The 20292-nt window shown below is 45.3% G+C and overlaps 2 protein-coding genes across 2 annotated transcripts; both read right to left on the reverse strand.

Annotated features, from left to right (window-relative positions):
* Positions 1-69: 69 nt before the first annotated feature.
* USP21 (ubiquitin specific peptidase 21) lies at positions 70-5131 on the reverse strand. Its single transcript, XM_082832564.1, has 12 exons — positions 4509-5131; positions 3659-3718; positions 3380-3500; positions 3043-3154; positions 2720-2875; positions 2149-2213; positions 1789-1892; positions 1520-1606; positions 1155-1233; positions 817-924; positions 596-710; positions 70-356 (listed from the first exon to the last, which is right to left on the reverse strand). Exons 1-12 carry the CDS (start codon positions 5106-5108, stop codon positions 266-268), a joined length of 1698 nt encoding a protein of 565 aa, XP_082688690.1. The 5' UTR covers positions 5109-5131; the 3' UTR covers positions 70-265.
* Positions 5132-6762: 1631 nt separating this feature from the next.
* Positions 6763-10420, reverse strand: UFC1 (ubiquitin-fold modifier conjugating enzyme 1). The gene is made up of 6 exons (XM_082832957.1): positions 10118-10420; positions 8415-8482; positions 8115-8178; positions 7745-7821; positions 7402-7492; positions 6763-7199 (listed from the first exon to the last, which is right to left on the reverse strand). The coding sequence occupies exons 1-6, from the start codon at positions 10238-10240 to the stop codon at positions 7119-7121; spliced, it is 504 nt and encodes a 167-aa protein (XP_082689083.1). The 5' UTR covers positions 10241-10420; the 3' UTR covers positions 6763-7118.
* Between the last annotated feature and the right edge of the window lie 9872 nt (positions 10421-20292).

Here is a 20292-nt window from a genome sequence, read left to right on the forward strand (position 1 = left end):
TTCACAAAAAAAAGTGAGACTGTAGAGGGTCTGGGGGCTGTACACGGGCAGGGGCCTGGGGAGCTCTGTACATGGGGCTGGGAGACAGGGGAGCCTCCAGGTAGAAGGGTATTTTTTAATAAAAAAAATAATGGGAGGTACAACCACCCCCTCCCCCCTCCCCGATTAAAAAGACACAAAAATAGACGTCTCTGAGGTAAATGGGGAGCCTGGGGGCTTGAGGGTGTTGAAAGGGTTTCACAGGTGCCAGGGCTTAAAGGGGATGTCACAGGCACCGGGGTGGCTCCTGCATCAGTTGGTAGAACAGCACGTAGCCCTCACTGGATGCCACCTGGTTTTCACTGACAGGGGAGACACTAGGAAGAAGGGAGATGGGGAAGGAGGTGTGATCATTCCTGCATATTCCCCCCTCCCCACATGATCAACCTCACAGCACCCCGGTAGTGATGAGGAAAGACGCCCCCATACCCCCCCACACACACACCCACCGCCCGCCTTTTACCAGGCACTGTGCTCTCCTGGGGCTCCGTATTAGGGAAAGGTGTCAGGGCTGCAGCGGGAATGGGGCAGGAGTTGAATAGGAGGCTATTCTCACCGAGAGTCATTGTAGACATGCCAACCAGTCTGGCACCGGCACAGGGCTGTGTAGTGGCCATAGTGGACACTGCCCGAGTGGTTGCAAAGGGCATACAGCTGATATACGGGGCTTCCTTCGGGGTTAGAGATGACCAAATTCTATAGTCAGAGCTGTGCCCCACTCCCACTCTCTCCCTCCCCTTCATGGGAGCTCCTCAGGACCTTCCCTACAAGACTCACCGGCTTTGTCACTGGCAAAGTCCCCTAGGCTCAGTCGCTGCAGCGGGAAGTCTACACCTACTGAACTTTTCTTGATGGAGCCCCGGGAGGCGGAAAATCGATTAAGATCTAAGCTCTGGTTAAGGAGAATTTGGGAGGCAGAGGGCCTCTGAGGGCGGCTGAGGAATTGAATGTTGTCCACTCCCCTCCCTGAACACACATGGGGAGTTTGGTAGGGAAAGGTGGAGTGGCAGGCTTTTCCTAAGGAAAACTGAATTCCCAAATGTCCAACCTCTGCAAACATGGGGAATGAGGAAAAAGAATGAATGGGAGAAATAAGAATTTGAAGATTAGGATACGGAGCACGAGGATTCGGGGGAATCTTTGTACTGTCAACTTTTTGGTACTTCGTGTTTTCTGCCGACATTGGTCACACACCTGAGTAAATGTCAAATAATATAAGGTTAACGTGCTCCTCACCTCCGTTGGCTTTTCTGACACCCTGACTCACATACAAATTTACTATGCTCCCTATTACTTCTGTATCCTCTGGGCCACTGCCCTCTGCCCTGGGAATCCCAGGACATATCTGAAACTCCTACACAAACCCAGACATATATAAGTGTTATTCTTCATACTAAGGCATCATGCAACCCCTTTTACCCTTATGGAGCCCCCCCCAGGTCTCCCACCCTTACTATATCCCTCGTGAACCCACACATACTGGGGCATTCTCCGATTCTAGCTCTTCTTCCTTGGTGAAAAGGCTGAAACAATCCCGCAGAGACACCTTGCCCCCGGCAAATCCTTTCTGGGGGGAAAGGAGAGTGAAGGGTCAGCATGTTCTGAATTTCCTTTTCCAACTCTTCTCAATTAATCCAAGCTTCATTTCTGCTCCAGAGACCCACAGGGTTCCCTCCCACACTGGGGGTGGGTAGGGTTGGGTCACAGAACCCATGTCCCATCCACCCCTGGAATCTTCTGGAATCCCACCTTGGGGATGGGCAGGGACAGGTCACAAAAAACCTCGAAGGTCGTGGAGCGATACCCACAGGACTGGCACTTGAGACAACTTTTCAACTGGCCCACAAACAGGTCTAGATAGAAGCAAAGGGGCAGGAGAAACAGTCATTGTGGGATGCCTGAGATGCTTCCTTGGATTCCCATCTCTTCCCACCCGTTTGCCTGATGCTTCCTTTCCCACCACCAACACTCCTCACAAACCCGTCACAACTTCTCCACATTTTCGTCATCCAGTCTTATTCCCACACCCCTGGATAGGATTGGTTTTTTTCTGCCAAGCCCGCATCCCCCACACACTAACTTTCCCCATCACTTTGTCTCATTCCATACCCACAATCTTGCTGTCCTCTCGCTCCAGGTAACGCTTCCACATTAGGTTGGCTCGGTCGTCATCGCTAGGACAGATCAAGGGAAGTGGGGAGCACCCATGAGACAGCAGGAACACTGGGCACCCCCAACACCACTGAAATGATCCACAGAGCCCTGTACCCCACCCATACCCCAGCTCCTTCTCTAAATTTCAAGAAACAGACAAAGGAGTAATGCTTCAGAAGACCTTCCGGGGAAATCCAAGGTGAGAGGAAAAGAAAGGAATGTCGACAAGGGAAGAACATGCCGTCTTCCTCCACCTGGCTTCAGACCCCTTAGGTACCTTGTAAATTAATTATCCCCTCCTCCATCAATATGGTGACAGCCATAGCACTGTCTTCTGCCTCCATCTGTGCGCCTCAGCCTCCCTCCTCCTCCTGCCTTCTTCCTACTTCTGCACTGCTTCTCAAACCATTTTCTGAGCTAAGTATTTCCTTGGACACTACATCCTCAATCTTGACTAGCTTACTTCTGTGAAGGATGAATGCTGCTGATAAACTACTGCAGAGGAGAAGGAGGGGAGCAACCTTACCTTAACTCAGGTTCTTCTAGCAGAGCCCCTCCACGGCGGGGTTGGGAGGGAGCTGGACTATTGGCCAGGACTGGCGGAGCCCGGCGGTCTCGTCGGTTGATTTCGAGGTGCAGCCGCTCCATGAGGAGCTTCAGAAACTCTTGGGCATCCTGCTGGCTGCAGTCAGACAAAGAACATGGGCAACTGACCCCTGCCTAGTCCACAGTCACTAACCCCTGTCCCCACTTCCTGGATGAAGAGCGTCTCAAGGCTCAGAATGATGCTTCTTGGCCCTACCCCCAGACAAGGCCAGAGAGAAATCCCATACCCTCCAGCTCTCCCACCTGTATCCAGAGAAGGAGGGAACGTATTTCTGGAAGACAGCTCGGAATCGAGTAGGATTCACAGCTTCACAGGAGTCAGGGTGCCACAGGGCACCAATCACATCTGCAAAGGCTATTAGGGTGGGAGTGGGGAAGGGAAACAGTGGTTAATGACTAGAAGAGGGAAGCAAGAGGAGGCTTAGAAGGTGGAAAAAACAACCTCTAGGAAATCAGGCACTGGGAAAAACAGATACACCTGCCAGCTTTCAGGGTTGGGGCCACTGGCACTGGCAGATGGACCTACAAGGGTTTGGGGAAAAGAGGACTTGAAAGAAGGGAGCAGGAGTTGTCGCCCCACCTTCAGTGAGCTCTTGGGCTCGGCCCCCTCCAGGCACCTCTTGCCGGAAGTCCCTTCGCAGACAGAAGTCCCGAAGAGGCCGAGTGCTACTCAAACACTGTAGCACAGCATTCAGGAAGCACTGGGGAGCAGTAAAGACAGTGCCATTACCTCCCCAGACCAGTGCCTAGGAAGCCTTAGGAGAACTTCAGTGCTGTCCTTCCCCAAGCTTCCCTCCCCATGCCTGCCTCCAACACCAGTTCACATTCCTGTTAGGAAAGACAGGAGAATGGCTCTCACCGTGTTCCCCAGGTTTCGGAGGCCAACATGACCAGAGCCCAGAAGCAGTGTGTGATGAGCCTGGAAGGTCAGAGTACAGTCATCACGTTCCCATATATCCCACCTGGCGCTTTAACCTTTCAACAGCATGCTGCCCACTGCCTTCCCCACCCCATCCTTCACCCCCAAACTCTACACTTTTTCCGTCACTGGGTATTAGGGTCTCCCTACCTCAATGGCCATGAGCAGTAAGCCTAACACAGCTGAGTGTACCACGGACTCAGCCATGGCTGTCCCACCTATTCCCCACTTACTCCTCTGCCCAGCTAGCCGGCGATGCAGCTCCTGGGGCAACTCCCCAAGCACTGGCATGGTTGCCCAGCTGCTCCCCACCTCCACCTTGCTACCCCCAAGGCCCCCTCCTGCACCCGTGGCCCCTTCCTGCACCCTCTCCTGACGGCTCCAATTGCAATCAGCCTAGCTCACTTAGCTCGGGAAATGGGCAACCGCACGAGCTCAGATGTTCTGAGCCTGCCCCTCTTCAGCTCCAGAGATTAATTAGGCCTAGGCAGCATCCTAGGAGACAAGGTACAGCAAGGGAAGGTAAGGGCCTGGGGACCCAAAGAATTCCAAATGGTTTATTCCTTGGGGACTGAAATGGCACACCATTCTGGGGAGTCACAGACAACCCTGGAAAGGGTCTATGAGGCTTAAAGTTACTTAAATAAGGGAGAGGAGAGTCCAAACTACTGAAATGAAGGGGGTGAAAAAGGAACTTGGCAAAAAGGGGAAAGGAAAGCCATATGATGGCAAGAAAGCTGGAGGCATGGAGGAACATGGGCATGGAAGGCGTGTGCTGGCAAGTCCTCACCATCTTGTCATCGGAGTAGAAAGGTTCAGAGGGCCGGGCAGATATCACGTGGAAGGAGCCATGGGAAGTAGGGGGCTCTGTCCGTATGCTGAACAAGGTGGGTGGCCCAGAAAAGCCCCCAAGGCGGCGGAGAGAGGTGCTACGTCTCAAAGTGGGTGGCTCAGGCCGAAGAGCCAAGCGGCTCAGTGCAGCCCCTAGCTCTCCAGTGCCGCGGTGCCCTCCCAAGGCAATCCCCATTGGACGCAAGTCCCCACTGCTCACAGACTTGGAACGGGCTAGGTTGGTTCTTGATGGGAGAGGCAGAGCCACAGTTGGGGGTGGTGAGCCAGGCAGGGGAACTCCATGATCTGCCCGAAGCGGGCCTCTGGGACGAGGGCCTGAGGTCCGTCCCCGTCCCAGCTCCAGTTTCTTGAGCCGTTCCTCAGGGGGACCTGGCCTAGGAGGCAGAGGTCGTAACACAGGGTTCGGCCCAGGGCCTGGGTTTCGGCGCTCCTTGCTCCGGGCCCTGGGAGCAAATGGTAGCTTGGATCCCACTCGGGGCTGGACATTAAGAGGTGGCTCTCGGGTCCGTCCCAGGCGGTGCTCAGAAGCCTGGGGCATTGTGGACACCACAGGCTGGACCTGGGAGGAGAAGAGACGATCAGCGTTTGAATATGGAGGGAGGTGGGAACGTAGGCTGCCATACTAGCTACATGCATGGAGGGCAGGAACCATGTCTAGTGTATCAATCATTGTATCCCCTGTGCCTAGTATAGTGTTTGGTACAAAGTAAACACTTAGTATCCATTGAGTAAATGAATGAATGAATGATAGCAGGCAGGGCTTTGACTCTTTCTACATTCCTCACGCCCTTCCTGCAGAATACTGCTTTACTGGAGAGCCAATGATAAAGAGTTCCTATCTCGGCTGTCTTTATAATCTAGGTGCTCATGAAGGTTCCCCCATACCTGCCTAGTCAAGTGGGATGTGCTCTGGGTCACTTGGGACCTCTGGTCAAATAGCGGTGTGGATGCAAGTATAACAGCCCCAAGGACAGCATTCCATTCTCAAACCCCTGCCCCTCCTGGCTGCAAATGAAACACACTAAAAAGGTTCCTCCCTCCCCCACCTCTGAGCTCCAAAGTGGTGTTGGGGCTCAGGGGCTGTGGCGGGGAGGGAGGACGAACTAACTCCCTGACCCCTAATCTCTGCACATCTCCCACCACAGGAGGTTTCAACCGGGTCCGCCCCCCTCGAGGGCAGAAAGGCCGAGGCTGCTGATTGGCTACGGGGTCCAGCGGCATATTCTACACGATCCATGGATGCTGGTCCCTCCAGCCCAGTTCTCGCAGGCCTGCCGGGCCCCCAGCACCTCTGCTTTTGGGGTGGGCGATCTCTCGGGTCTGGAACAGTCTTCCCTCGGCACCCCCACACCATAACGCCCCGGACCGTACCTGTCCCCGGGTGAGGCGGCGGGGTAGGCCAGCCGGGGCCAGGCCCCAGCTCAGGGCCACCCCCTACTACCCTCGTGCAGCGCCCCCGCGGGCCCGGCTGCAGCTTTAGCCGCAGCTAGTGCCCAGATCTCTCCCACCGCAGGGGCCGCCGCCATCTTTGTTGGTCCCGCCCGGCCACCGGCCGCCGGCTTCACTGTCTCTCAGAGCGCCTGCGCACCCACACTCAGACTCCGCCCACCGGCTTCCTCGGCGCTTGCGTGAACCCGCCCCCTAGGCTCCGCTGCCGACACCATGGAAACACAGCCAACTTTAGGACCGCCAGTTCCCAGCTTTGGCAAGAATTGTCTTTAAACCATCGCTCCAAAGCAAGTCCCTAAAGTAGAGTCCCATCGCCCCACCCCGTGGCTCTAAAGGATATAGATCTGACAATCGTAGTATGGCCCCCCGGCTTGCAGCACAGATCCTTTCCAGGGAGCAGGGGTGCGAATGCAGGGCCTGGGTCCAGCCCACAGACCAGTGAAGTATCCACATAGGGTTGGGAAGATCCCTGGAGGGCAGGGAATACTGGCCCTGCAAAACCAGTCGTCAAGCATCTTGCAGGCCAAAGCGGTAGGCTCCCTGCTGAAGGACAAAAGCAGATCTCAGCAGCAGGGAGAGCAGTCAGGATTTCCTTTCATTCCCCAGCTCCAGAACAGAGCATCCTCCATTTCCCCTTCCCTCCCGAACTAGTATAGTTGTACATGTGCCTTGGGTCTTAGCCTGCTGACCCTAAGCCTGCTCACCCTCTATTAACAGCCACCAATGAGAACCACAAGCCAAGCCACAGGAGGAAGCAGCTTTTATTGATGAGTTATCTCCAGAAACCAAAAAGACTATGTACCCACTTTCAGTCACCCCCTATCCCTCCAGGACCTCACACTGCTCCACCTGGACAAGGGATATAAATTGCCTTTTGGTTTTTCAAGGCCCTAGTCTTTCTTCTTCCTGTGTAGCCCAACTTAGAAATTCAGCAGCAATACCGTTGTTTTTTTCAGCAGTGTCTGCTGCAACTGTTGATACTTAGTAACAATTATGGGTGTGGGGGGAAGTGGTTAGATGAGTAAAAAGAATGATGCACAGGAAAACAGGAACGTAGCCTATGGAAGGTCCCTCTGTCCTGCCTCAGTGGATTGATCCTTCATTGGCTGCATTTCTCTTTATGCTGAATCACTCCCTTCTGAATCAGATCGGGGATTTCCACTGCCAGCCACGGACCCAGCTGCAATACAAGGGAGACCCTGTGAGATTACTACCACCCAATCAATGCCTCTTATTCCATCAGAAGCTCCTTCCTAGAGATATTCTAGGAGAGCACGCCCAAAGGAAAACACTGTTATTCCTTGTTTACTCTCAGTTACTTTTCTTATACCACTCAGGACCTAACCCCTTCTCCCCTTATATACCAAATACTCCAAACTTACCCCCAGAGCCATGAGATGAGCTAGTCCAAACTTAGGCACATTCCTGGCCCACAAAGGCTTAAAGTGATCAGTCAGGCATATTTTGCCACCCCTGTGAGAGGGACAAGATGATCAGAAGGTGTTGACATGCAAGGTATACCATAAAGCACAGCAGGCTCTTGAGAGCACAGGAAGACTACTGGTGATCGGAATTGAGAACAAGGTCAGCTAAGTGCTTCGCCCAGGCTTGGCAGAGGGAGACCTGGAGTCTCTCTAGGCCTGCAGACTCTGGGAAAACTCCTGCCTCAGAGAGTTCTTCCCCAAGGCTTTCTTTGACCTTTTCCCATCTCCTATTCGGTCCTACCTGTACATCTTTGCTGTTTTTCCATCCAGTTCAGGGACTGCGATTTCTGGAGCAGTAGTGGGATATGTGATAGGAATCTGGAAGAATTATAAAGCTTTAATAAAACAGAATCAGAATAGAAAGGAACTAATCTAATCAGATATACACATTTCTTGGTTGAACTGAAATGTTCTATAAACTCATCAAGCAGCAGTCACACACCAGGATTCTGGACATGGAGATGAATAACTATAACCTATGCTTGTTTCAAACCTCAGCTTTTCCCTCCCATTTAAAAAGTTATCTTTGGTCCCTCCTGGTTAGCTTGTTAACAATCACCTAATCCCTCCTGTTCTACTAACCTCCATAATTCCCACTCCATCATACTCACGTCAAACTCGATGTCAAACTCATATCTGAGGAGGTCATGGATGTACCAGCATTTTCCAAACCACCTGTAACACAGACCAACCTCAGTGCAATTTTCCCATTCTTCTAATACTCAGATGACATCTTCTTGGCTTAGGTCACTGGCCTGGGAGACTCATGGGGTGGGAATTGGGGAACTCTGGAGTTGTGGGAGTGGAGACCAGAAAGGGGCAGGAAAGGCCTAGCAGTGGGCTCTGGGACACCAAAATGCTCAAGCTATGTGGCATCCCCACCCTCACACCTCCCAAGAGGGTCTGCCTACCGAGTCCCTTCCTTGTTGGACTCCAGTCGGAACCAATCATTGTCTGCATTCTTGTTGTTCTCCACGTACTAAAAGTAAGAGAGTGAGGTCTTTGAGGGGAGTGTTGAGGTCAAGGGCAGTCCCCCTTCCCTCAAAAGAAAAGTGTGTGATTACTTCCTCTCTTAAGCACCCATATGCTGATGACTTTTAAATCTTTATCTTTAATCTAGAGCTTTTCTCAAAGCTTCAACTCCATTATCCAACTGTGTATTGAAATTTCTACCTTCATTCCACAGGTACCTCAAACTTGGCAGTCCGTTTCCCTCTAGTCTTTCAGACTTGTTTCTCCACTGCACCAATCTCAGTTGGCAGTATTAGCATTCAGTCACCCAAGCCAAAGACCTGGGAATCATCCTTGACCCTCCTTCTCCTTTACTCTACAAACCAATCTTTTACAACGTCCTGCTGATTTTACCTTCTGAATATTCTTTAAATCTACCTCTCCTCTCTATCTTCACCATAACTCCCAAGTTTAGAGATCATCATCTTTCTTTTGCCTAGATTAATGACAGCCTCCTAACTTCAATCTTATCCCTGTCAATTCTATTTTCCTCTCTACTGCCAGTGACTGATCTAAACCCAAATCTCATCGTGTTACTCCTCTGCTTAACATCCTTTAAAGGTATCCCAATGCCTCCAAGATAAAATTCAAGTGCTCAAATCTATTTGTCAAGCCTTATCTACCACTCCCTGCCACACTTTGATGCTCTAACAACTCTGATCTACTTGTGTTTCTTCATATATGTCATGGTGTTTCTAGCTTCTATGACTGCTCATGCTGTTCCTTTTGCCTTGAATGTTCTTCTCTTACCTTCATGTTTTATCAGGCCAACTTATGTTCACCCTTTAAGCCTCAGCTCAAGCATTGCCTCTTCTAGGAAACCTTCCCTGACCAGACCCAAGCTGGATTTCGGTATCTCCCCTCCTGCTTCAAAACATCTTAGCAATTTCTCAGACTCCTTCTCCCTGTTTCTCCACATAATGTATTATCATGATATGTTTCTGTCCACCTCCGTAGGCTCAATTTTATTCGGCTTTGGATGCCCTTCCTAGGTACTTGGTGTACACTAAATGTTTTTTAGTGAATGAATACATGCATCAGGAAAGCTGCTAGCCTTTGAAACAGAGACCACCGCAAGAAAGTCAAATTTTCTTCTCCTTCCACAGAAGGGAGATTAGCTCAGAAGATGGCTCGTTCCTAACCCTGAGCTCAGCTCCTTGTCTCTCTGCAACTAATATCTACCTGAATTTTTAGTTCTAACGTGGATTCCTCCCTCAGGACAAGTGAAAGAGGGAGCGGAGAGACGCGGACCGGGACTTAGGGCTCCAGGAATTCCTTTTGACCACCTCCCCTACATCCAGGAGAGCAATCACCTGGGGCCAGGAGGACACGTCATTCTCCGGGGCGGCATATCCCCCAAATAACTGCTGCTTTCAGTCAGAAAGTCTAGCGCCACCGTGGATCCTAACCTGAGTCTCTTGGGAGGCACCTCCTCCCCACCGCGCTTCCCTAAGTCCCCCAGCCCCGCAGTCGTCCAATATCTATGAATTCGTAAAGTTAAACTTTAAAACCGGAAGCGGCTTCCACACGGAGCCTATTCCTAAGGACACCAGATTACCCGCAACCCTTTTGCGACGCGGTTGGCAGTAGAAGCACAACTGACCCGGATAAGAGACTGATATTCCTCCTTGAGTCTCTGCACCCACAACTCCCGATCTCGCGGTCCGGCATTGGTCTTCAGCACCGGGATCTCAGACACGACACGCCGGGTGGCCTCATCCGCCATCTTGGACCAGGGCGCAAGAGAAACACGGAAGTGGTATTACCTGCAGTTTACATTCAGGGCGCCTCCATCTTTACTACTGGACGATGGGGAGTAGGGCTGCCTTGAAACTTCTTTGAATACGATCTTTATTTTATAGTAACGAAGAGAAATTTGTCACCTGATCACTTGCTTATGGGTGTAACGAGAAGAAAAGAATGGAAACGGATGTCTCTGTCCTGTCCTGAATATAATTAAACCGCAGATTGCTCAAAGGGTGACTTCCGCTCATGCTCAGAGACGTAATCTCAGAAAACGCTTCCGGACACTTGAAGAGTTGTTACAGTTTCAGGCAGTTCTAGGCGCTCTTCCGGACGCTGTCATCCTAAAACGCGCGATTCACATGTTTCGGCTTCGAATAAACTTCTTTAACTTATTGTAGTTAAGCTGAGATAGCGGGGGGCCAATGCAGTTATCCATTAGGAGGGTAGTAAACTCCTGAGAATTGTTGGGAACCGTGGAGAATCAAAGTATATACAGTCTCAGCCTTGAACCGTTAACACAATTGAATTAGAAAATTCTTAATAAATGCCAAAGGAGTTGAGAGGTCACGGGAAGACTTGCCTTAGTGTAGCTTAGGTATTTGGGTCTGGAATGAACTCATCTAGGAAGGAATCATGTCTCTTATCTCTAGTGCATGGCACACAGTAGGTACCCAGTAATCCTTTTGCGAAATTTGTATCTTCCAGTTGATTTTTAAACCTAAGCACATTATTTTTGGCCTTAACTTACATATCTTGTTGCAGTGTTAATCGTTCCAACCCATGGCAGTAATTTTGGATCAAATCCCATTAATCATCAATTCTATAGTCTATCTACAACTTTAATTTCTAATGGCTGAAAACTCCAGTACAGTGTTGAGATGAGACAACCTTGTCTTGTTCTGATTTTAGAGGGGAAAGCATTGTCCCTTCCTTAAGTATGATGTTACCTGTAGGCTTTTCGTGGATGCCCTTTATCAAGTTAAGGAAGTTCCCTTCTCTTCCTAGTTTTGAAGGTTTTTATCATGAATGGATATGGATTTTTTTCCCAAACGCTTTTTCTTTATTCACTGAGATGATGATGTGGTTTTTGTCTTTTATTTGCATGCTATATATTTCTTTCTTTGAAATATTGGATATTGGATAAGGGTAAGGCAAAGCTTGTAATATCTCACTAGAGTTCTTTCTCCTAGAGAAATAAAGATTTATTCCATTTAGGGTGTAGGCTCTGTGGTGTGGTAGAGTGCAGAGATTCGGAATGAGGCTTGCAATTTAATTGTCATAAGACTTTAGAGACGGGGGAGAGAGAAATGGGGAAACGTAGGTCAAAGGATACGAACTCTCAGTTATAAAAAGAATAAATTCTGAGGATTTAATGTACAGCATGGTGACTATAATTAATAAAATGGTATCGTATGTTTGAAAGTTGCTGAGAGTAGATCTTAAGCATTCTTAACCACACATGTGTAAACTATGTGAAGTGATGGATGTGGATATTGATCTTGGTAATCATTCATATATATATATATATATAAAACTATCACATGTATATGATTTATATGTATATCAAACCATCACGTTATACAATTATATTTGTCAACTATTCCTCAGTAAAACTGCGGGGGGGAAAGACTTTGGAGAGTTACTCTGTGAACTGCATTTTCTCCCCTATAAAAGGAGGATAGTAATGCTTATAGGGTGACTGTAACTATATATGCAGTGTCTCTTCATTCATTCACATAATAGATTTTCAGAATGAAATTCACATTAAATATATGGCAGGGCTTCCCTGGTGGCTAAGTGGTTAAGAATCCGCCTGCCAATGCAGGGGACACGGGTTCAAGCCCTGGTCCGGGAAGATCCCACATGCCGCGGAGCAACTAAGCCCGTGAGCCACAACTATTGAGCCCGTGCGCCACAACTACTGAGCCTGCGCTCTAGAGCCCGTGAGCCACAACTACTGAGCCTGCATGCCACAACTACTGAAGCCTGTGTGCCTAGAGCCCGTGCTCCGCAACAAGAGAAGCCACTGCAATGAGATGCCCACGCACTGCAACGAAGAGTTTTTTTAGTATAAAAAAATAGTATAGTACTATTTTTACTACTAGCTAGTAAGATCTTGGCAAGGGTTGGGAGTGTCAGAGGATTTGGTTAACAAAGATGAAAAGACGTATTCTTTGGGGAGGAAAAACTAATAAGCAGTCAATTACCATAAAATAAAAAATCTCTATTCTGGAGGTATACAAAGTACTGTCTGAGTAAGTATTCCTGAGAATCAGGTAAGGCTGTTAGTATTTGAACTGGAACTGTTAGGATGAGCACATTGAATGTGCGGGCAAGGAGAGAGCAGGGTAAGTATGGCATTCTAAGCAGAAAGAAGAACATGTGTAAGGCAGGAAGGCATGAGGGAATATAGTATTATATTAATGACACAAAATATCTAGATCATTATTTATAACAGAAGAGGGAAGAAAGCTCCTAGAAACTGTTAATGTTATATTAACTATATGGAATATGCTATAGAGAAATATTTATAAAATAAGTGTAAAATCAGAACACAAAATTGTACATAGATGTGGTTTTAAAATATTTACTTTTGAATAGGTAATACATACACCTGCTCAAAATTCAAAAGATACAAAAGGATATAGAGTGAAACGTTGTCTCCCTCTTATCTCATTCCTTGGCTAGTTCCCTTCCCCAGGGGCCTCTCCCCTCCAACTAGTTTTTTGTATATCCTTCCAGATATACTCTATGCACTTACTAATATGTACACACATACACATTCTTTTAAAACATTTTATAAAAATCATAGCATACTATTCACATTTCTGCACATTGCTTTTTTCACTGAATAATATATCTTGGAGGCTGTTCTATATTAATACATACAAAACTACCTCATTCTTCCCCCCCTCCCCCTCTTTCTTCTTTTGTAGATGCATCCCATTGTATGGATCTACCATAATTTATTCAACAAAACCCTCAGGATGTTTATTTAGGTTGTCTTTTGCTATTACGAACAGTGCTGCAGTTAATAGCCTTGCCTACTCATCATTTTGTACATATGTAATAAATACTTAGATATGGAATTGTTGCCTCAAAAGATTTGTGTATTTTAAATTTTGTTAAATATTGCCAATTTGCCTCTAGAAAGATTAAACCAATTTGTATTACTATTAGCAATATATAAAATGACAAGTTTCCCCACCGCTCCCCCTCAAAAAATCAGAGTTGTTTTTGCCAATTTCATGATTGAAATGGAATCTCAAGACAATTTTAATGTCTATTTCTCTTATTATGAGTAAGGCTGAATATCTTTTCATATGTTTAGGATCCATTTGTATTTCCTTTTCTGTAAATTCTTATATCCTTTGCTCCTTTTTAATTGTCATTCATTTTTTCTTACTGATTTGTATGAGTTTAAAAAATATATATATTAAAGAGGTTAGCCGTTTGTGATGAGTTGTAAATATTTTTCCCAGTTAGTCATCTGTCTTTGCTTTTGTTCAAAGTATTTTTAACCATGTGGAAAATTTTCATACATGAGGTCAAGTCTACCAGTCTTTTTTGCTTATAACTTCTGGTGTTGAGTCACCACAACAGTCTATATTATTTTAAAAAAATATCCCATGTTTTCCTCTAGTACTTTTTCTCTTAAAATGAAAATGACTTTGTTCCAGCTTATTTAAACAATACGGAAAAATAAAATTAATTCAAAATCCTACCCCAAGAGACAAAAACTTCTATCATTTTAAGTATACATCCTTCCAGGCATCTCTATGTGCACATTTTCTTTCTTCTGCTTTCTTTGGGTTTAATTTACTGTTATATAGGTTCTTTTTGTTTGTTTGTTTGTTTTTTGTTTGTTTTTTTGGCGGTACGCGGGCCTCACTACTGTGGCCTCCCCCGTTGCGGAGCACAGGCTCCGGACGTGCAGGCTCAGCGGCCATGGCTCACCGGCCCAGCCGCTCCGCGGCATGTGGGATCTTCCCGGACCGGGGCACGAACCCGTGTCCCCTGCATCGGCAGGCGGACTCTCAACCACTGCGCCACCAGGGAAGCCCTATAGGTTCTTTTTTTAAAATTAATTTTTACTGGAGTATAGTTGCTTTGTGTTATATAGGTTCTTGAAATGAATGCAAAGCTTATGAACTTTCAGCTTTTCTTTTTTCCTAATATGTGCACTTAAGACTATACATTTTCCTGTAAGCACAGCTTTAGTTACATCTAAGTTTTGGTATGTAATATTTTTTATTATCATTCAGTTCAAATTATTTTCTAACTCCAATTGTGATTTTTTTGGGGGTTACTTAGAAGTAGTGTATTTCACAACTTCTAGTTACTTTTTTGTTACTGATTTGTAGCTTAACTACAAATCAAGAAACACACTTTGTATAATTTTAATACTTTGAAATTTGTTAAAATTTGCCTTATAGCACACTACGTTCAGTTTTTAAAATGTTTCAAGTGTGCTTGAAAATAATTTGTAATTTAAAGTTTTGGAGTACAGTGACTATATATCTGCTTGTTGAGTCAAATTTGCTGCTCACGTTATTTTTTATATCCTTACTAATTTTTTTGGGGGGTGTCTACTGGTTCTGAAAGAGGTATCCTCTATCAGTGGATGACAGCAGTATATTAATCTCCTATTATGATAGTGAATTTGTCTATTTTTTTCCTTGTAGCTCTGTTGCTCTATATAATATGAAGTTAAGTGCATACAAATTTAAAACTTCCTGGTAAATTGGACTTGTTGATATGAAGTGCCCTTGTTTATTTCTAGTAATGCTTTTGCTTTCAAGTCTACTGTATGTTATTATATAATTTCCTTTGGGTTTATATTTGCACAGTATATCTTTTCCAATTCTTTTACTTTCAACCTTTTTGAACCATTATGTTTTATTTATTTTTTTAATAAAATTTTTAAAATTAATTAATTTTTGGTTGCATTGGGTCTTCGTTGCTGTATGTGGGCTTTCTCTAGTTGCGGCAAGTGGGGGCTACTCTTCGTTGTGGTGTGCGGGCTTCTCATTGTGGTGGCTTCTCTTGTTGTGGAGCACGTGCTCTAGGTGCACGAGCTTCAGTAGTTGTGGCACACGGGCTTTGTTGCTCCATGGCATTTGGGATCTTCCCGGACCAGGGCTTGAACCCGTGTCCCCTACATGGGCAGGCGGATTCTTAACCATTGCACCACCAGGGAAGTCCCTGTACCGTTACGTTTTAGATAGTTTCTAGTATTTTATATTAATTACGATTGGCTATTAATACATGTGGAAGTAATTTTAAAGGGTATGTATAATCTTTCCACTGATCTAAGGTGACACCTTTATCAATACAAAATTTCCTCACGTATTTGGGTCTATCCAAGAACATGATATTATTTTCCGTTTGATCAAGTTCTCTTTTATGTGGGTAGCATTTTATTTTAATTTATTTATATATTTAGTTAGTTAGTTTTGCTGCATTGGGTCTTCGTTGCTGCACATGTGCTACTCTTTGTTGCAGTGCGCGGGCTTCTCATTGTGGTGGCTTCTTTTGTTGTGGAGCACGGGGGCTCTAGGCACGTGGGCTTCAGTAGTTGTGGCTCGTGGGCTCTAGAGCACAGTCTCAGTAGTTGTGGCGCACGGTCTTAGTTGCTCCATGGCGTGTGGGATCTTCCTGGCCCAGGGCTCGAACCCGTGTCCCCTGCATCGGCAGGCGGATTCTTAACCACTGCACCACGAGGGAAGCCCGTGGGTAGCATTTTAAAATTTCATTCATATTGGGAATTCCCTGGCTGCCTAGTGGTTAGAGCTCTGTGCTTTCACTGCCAAGGACACAGGTTCAATCCCTGGTCAGGGAACTAAGATCCTGCAAGCTATGCGGCACGGGGAAAAAAATTTTTTTTTTCATTCATACAGATCTTGCCTATTCTTGTTAATTATTCCTAGGTATTTTATCTGACTTGTCACTATTGGGTCTTTTTTTGATTATACCTTTAACTTATTGTTTATATATAAGGGATATTTATTTCTGCATGTTACTTCCCCTCCCAACCACCACTTTACTAAATTTTAGTAATAATTTTAAAGTTGATTCTCATGATTATATCTATGTAAATAAGCTATCATCTGCAATAATAATTACATTATTATTTTAGCTATATAAAATGTTTACAAATAGCTAAAGCTTGGAAGAAAACATTAAGAAATGAGGTAAAATGAGTTAGGAAAAGTCTTTTTGTTAGTTATAAGTTCATTAATGATTAGCTAAAATGGTAACAGGATTCTTAGCATTTTAAATGAGTTCAGGGCCTGGACACATGGTATTCTAGAAATGAGAAATATTTGTAAGTGAAATTGTTTTCTGTCTAGGTCATCTGAGGAACACACAATATAGCAAATGTCCACATTTTCAAAGAGGGAAATTCTAGATGGTGAATTCTGGAAACTAAAAAACTAAGATTATTGATTCTTAGTCAAACTGTAAAAGTTATTAAAGAGTATTTTATGAATAGAAAAGAAAGCAGCGATCCCCAGATGCCTACAGTGGTTCATGGCGATGTGATTCAGTCTCCCAAGGTGTCGGCTCTTCCTTGCCTTTGGGCCTTTAGCAGGTATCCTCTCAGCCTGGGATATTCCCCCCTTTTCTTCAAGAAGGCTGGCTCCTTTGAGTCTCAGCTTCCATGTAACCTCCTCAAAGAGAGCTTTCCCTGATCATTCATTTTTCTGTCACAGCATTCTGTTCTTTTCCTTCATAGCACCTATCTTAAGTTAAAATGATATATTTGCTATTTTCTTTCCTTAGTGTCAGCCTACCCATGTAAACTGTAAACTCCATGAAGACATGGACCATGTCTGCTTTGTTCACCACTCTGTATCCTATCCTATATGCCTATCACAGTACTTGACATTAGTAAATGCCTAACGTATATTTATTAAGTAAATGACTGAATGACTTTCCTTGTCAGTGTTACTAGATTAACAGACTAGAACATCATACAGTACATCTTGACTTCAGGAAAACATAACAGTTTCCTGATATGTTCTTTGAAAAAGATAGTGAATTTGCTAGAATATAGAATCATTTTTATTTGACTGAAAAACCAACCAAAGAGAATTAATTCTCTAATTAGCTGGTGGGGTTGGTAAAAGAGGGCTGTTTTTTGTCATGGCCTACCTGTGGGATAACCAATGACTTGGAAAAATCATCCCCATGGGGGCAGCAGAGAGCATTAACAAAGATCCTCCTGAATTTCTGAAACCTGGTGAAAATTGTTGTATATAAATATTAGGTAACATTTATCCGCTGCTTACAATGAGCTAGGCCCTGTGCTGACACTGCACATATATTATTTAATATAATCATTAAAACAGGGACCTATGACATGGATGTTATTTTATATTTGCCCTTTTTACAGATGAGAAAAAAAGCTCAGAGAAGGAACTTGCCCAAAGTCATATTAGTGAGGGTCAGAGCTGGCAAATGAAGGGAACAGGCTAAGGAGAATTCTGGACAGCAGATCATTAGGATTCAGTGACTGATTGTGGTCTCTACTCTTCTATTCAGGAGCCAGCAGACACTGGAATTCTAGCTAAGGGCTTACAGCTAGGTTTGAAGTACAACTGAAATTAGGAGCAAGTATGATGCTTGGGTGAAAATGAGTAGCTAGAGCAGCTTGGAGTTAATGGGAAACCAAGACCTAGAGAGGACTGTCAGGTCATCAAGTCATTGTAGGATAAAGTTCAAGAGGAAAGCCCAGGCAGGGACATAGGGATCAGAGTGGGCCTGGAAGAGTCAAGAGGATACTTGTGACAATAGGTTGCTAACAGGGTATAGAATTCCTTAAGGGGATGTCTGGTTTAAAAAGATTTTAATTCTGGCAGAGCTGGGGAACAGCATGGACTGGGACAAGCAGCCTCAAAAGAGTATTCAGATTAAAAAAGATAAGAGATCTACTATAATTTGAATTGGTAGTACCACTGACTGGGAAAAAAATATTTAGTAGGGACATAGTAGCTATCTGAAGGGCTGACATTTAGCTCTGATGTGTTGATCCAGAGGAAAAAAAAATAGGACCAATAAATGGAAGTTACAAAGAGATTTTTCTAAGTACAGAAAAAAAAAAGGCGTTTCTAACCACTGAAAATTAGAGTGAATTGAGAATTAAGTGCAGGACATACTGGAAATGGGAGTATGTGAAAGGTAGCTGAAGGATGTCAGTTTAATGATTCTAGTGAAGGAAGAGATAATTGTGGGAAGAGAGTGTATTGAGAAGAAGAAAAGAATGGGATTCAGAGTCCAGTTGGAGGGGCCCGTCTTTGAAAGCTGGAGGGATGTTATCTCAGCTGAGGCTCCAAGGAAGAGACAGGAACTGATAGAAAGGAAGAGACATGAAAGGCGGAGGAACAGGAGAATCCTACATAGGGTTCTCAATCTTCTGAGAGTTTTCTCGAGTTTTTAGTTGAAGGAGAGGGTGGAAAAAGAACATCAGGCAAGAGATGAAGTTTTTGCTTTAACTGCAGAGATGATGTACAGTTTAAGCCAAAGGGGAACAGCTGCTTAGCTACACCTAACAAAAAATCTTAGTGTTTGAAATATTTTTTCTCAGTGCTGGGCATAAGAGTGCCCGTCTCCTTGGTTTAGTTAGTATTTATCCCATTTCACCTCAGGAAATCTGCTCAGCTCTCTTTATTGGCATTATGATCTCTTCAGCACCTATTATATCTCAAGGCTTCGTTTTTTGTTTGTCTGTCTTTTGTTTTGGCCATGCAGCGTGGCATGTGGGATCTTAGTTCCCTGACCACGGATCAAACCTGTGCCCCCTGCAATGGAAGCACGGAGTTCTAACCACTGGACTGCCAGGGAATTCCCAAAGGCTTCACGTTTTAAGAGTGAATTTCCAGGGCCCCCCCAAACAGAAAACTTTCCTACAAATGCAGTCATGAATGGACTAACTTAGGAACAGCTGGCCAGGCAACTGTCCCAATGTCTGGAATTTGTAAAATTTAGTTAAGGTTTGGCCCCAGGGAAAAGGATTAGGTCCTTCCAGTCCTATAAAGGAAGAGGGATTACTTTGAAGGCCTAATGAAGGAAAATCCCAGTCCTTCCTTTAGCTTTCCATTCTGAGTGAAGAAGGCAATCTATCTTTTCCCCAGAGGCTGCAAAGAGCAGACAGGACACCATACTATTAGAGAAGGGAGTCCTCAGCATGGACTTTCCTCTCTAATCCTCTAAATGAGGTTGGGTTAAGTTTAGGAGACGGGCTCATGGAAAGGAATTACTACCATGATGTCAAGATTGCTAAGTATCAAACCACTTCCGGATATGGGTAGGGAGAGAACATGATTCTATTTTAAGAAGTAGTGCCTGCATCTGCCTCTTTTGTGGGCTTATGTGGGTGGGGCACATCCCCCTTCCATATATCACAGCTAGCTACCTCTGTCCTGATGACTCGTCCACTAGGAAAAGTTAGCGAGTAATCTGTGAAGAAAATGAGAATATAGGGGAGGCTGTTTACAAGAGAACAGAGTTCCAGTATGGGGTGGTGGTGAAGCGGGGGTAGACATTTTTGGCTTTTTCTAATGGATATCTCTTCCCTTCAACTGTGTAAAGTAGAGGTTGTTCGTTCTTCTACTCCTGTAGGAAAGGGTGGCAGGGTATCATCCTTCTCTTTGCAATCCACTGCTACTTTCAGATGATTGTGCTCTCATCCTCTTGTAAAAACTCTTCCTTCTTTAAAGCCTATGCCATTTGGCTCTACTACTCTTTATCCCTCATGCTTACTGAGAACTCCAGTGCCTATTAAATAACCTCTCTGTGCCAACTCTTCCTATCTGGGTGGTTTTAGGAAAATCTACGTGATCGTTAGCTAGTTTTTGACCTTCTCAACTGCAACTTATACTCCTACTTTCTTTTTTGTTTTTAATTAATTAATTTATTTTATTATTTTTTATTTTTTGGCTGTGTCAGGTCTTCGTTGTGGCATACGGGATCTTTCATTGCAGTGCGCGTGGGCTTCTCTCTAGTTGCGGCATGCGCGTTTTCTCTCTC

The sequence above is a fragment of the Leucopleurus acutus genome (genome assembly GCF_964270905.1).
Source record: "Leucopleurus acutus genome assembly, chromosome: 2".
NCBI lineage: Eukaryota > Metazoa > Chordata > Mammalia > Artiodactyla > Delphinidae > Leucopleurus > Leucopleurus acutus.

Coding starts and splice junctions, on each gene's coding strand:
- UFC1 (XM_082832957.1), bottom strand. CDS start 10,240: ATGGCGGATGAGGCCACCCGGCGTGTCGTGTCTGAGATCCCGGTGCTG. Junction 8,483..10,117: donor AATATCAGTCTCTTATCCGG/GTCAGTTGTGCT, acceptor TCTTACTTTTAG/TACGTGGAGAACAACAAGAA. Junction 7,493..7,744: donor AAAACAGCAAAGATGTACAG/GTAGGACCGAAT, acceptor TCCCTCTCACAG/GGGTGGCAAAATATGCCTGA.
- USP21 (XM_082832564.1), bottom strand. CDS start 5,108: ATGCCCCAGGCTTCTGAGCACCGCCTGGGACGGACCCGAGAGCCACCT. Junction 3,501..3,658: donor TCCGAAACCTGGGGAACACG/GTGAGAGCCATT, acceptor ACTGCTCCCCAG/TGCTTCCTGAATGCTGTGCT. Junction 1,893..2,148: donor AGAGGACAGCAAGATTGTGG/GTATGGAATGAG, acceptor GCTTCTATCTAG/ACCTGTTTGTGGGCCAGTTG.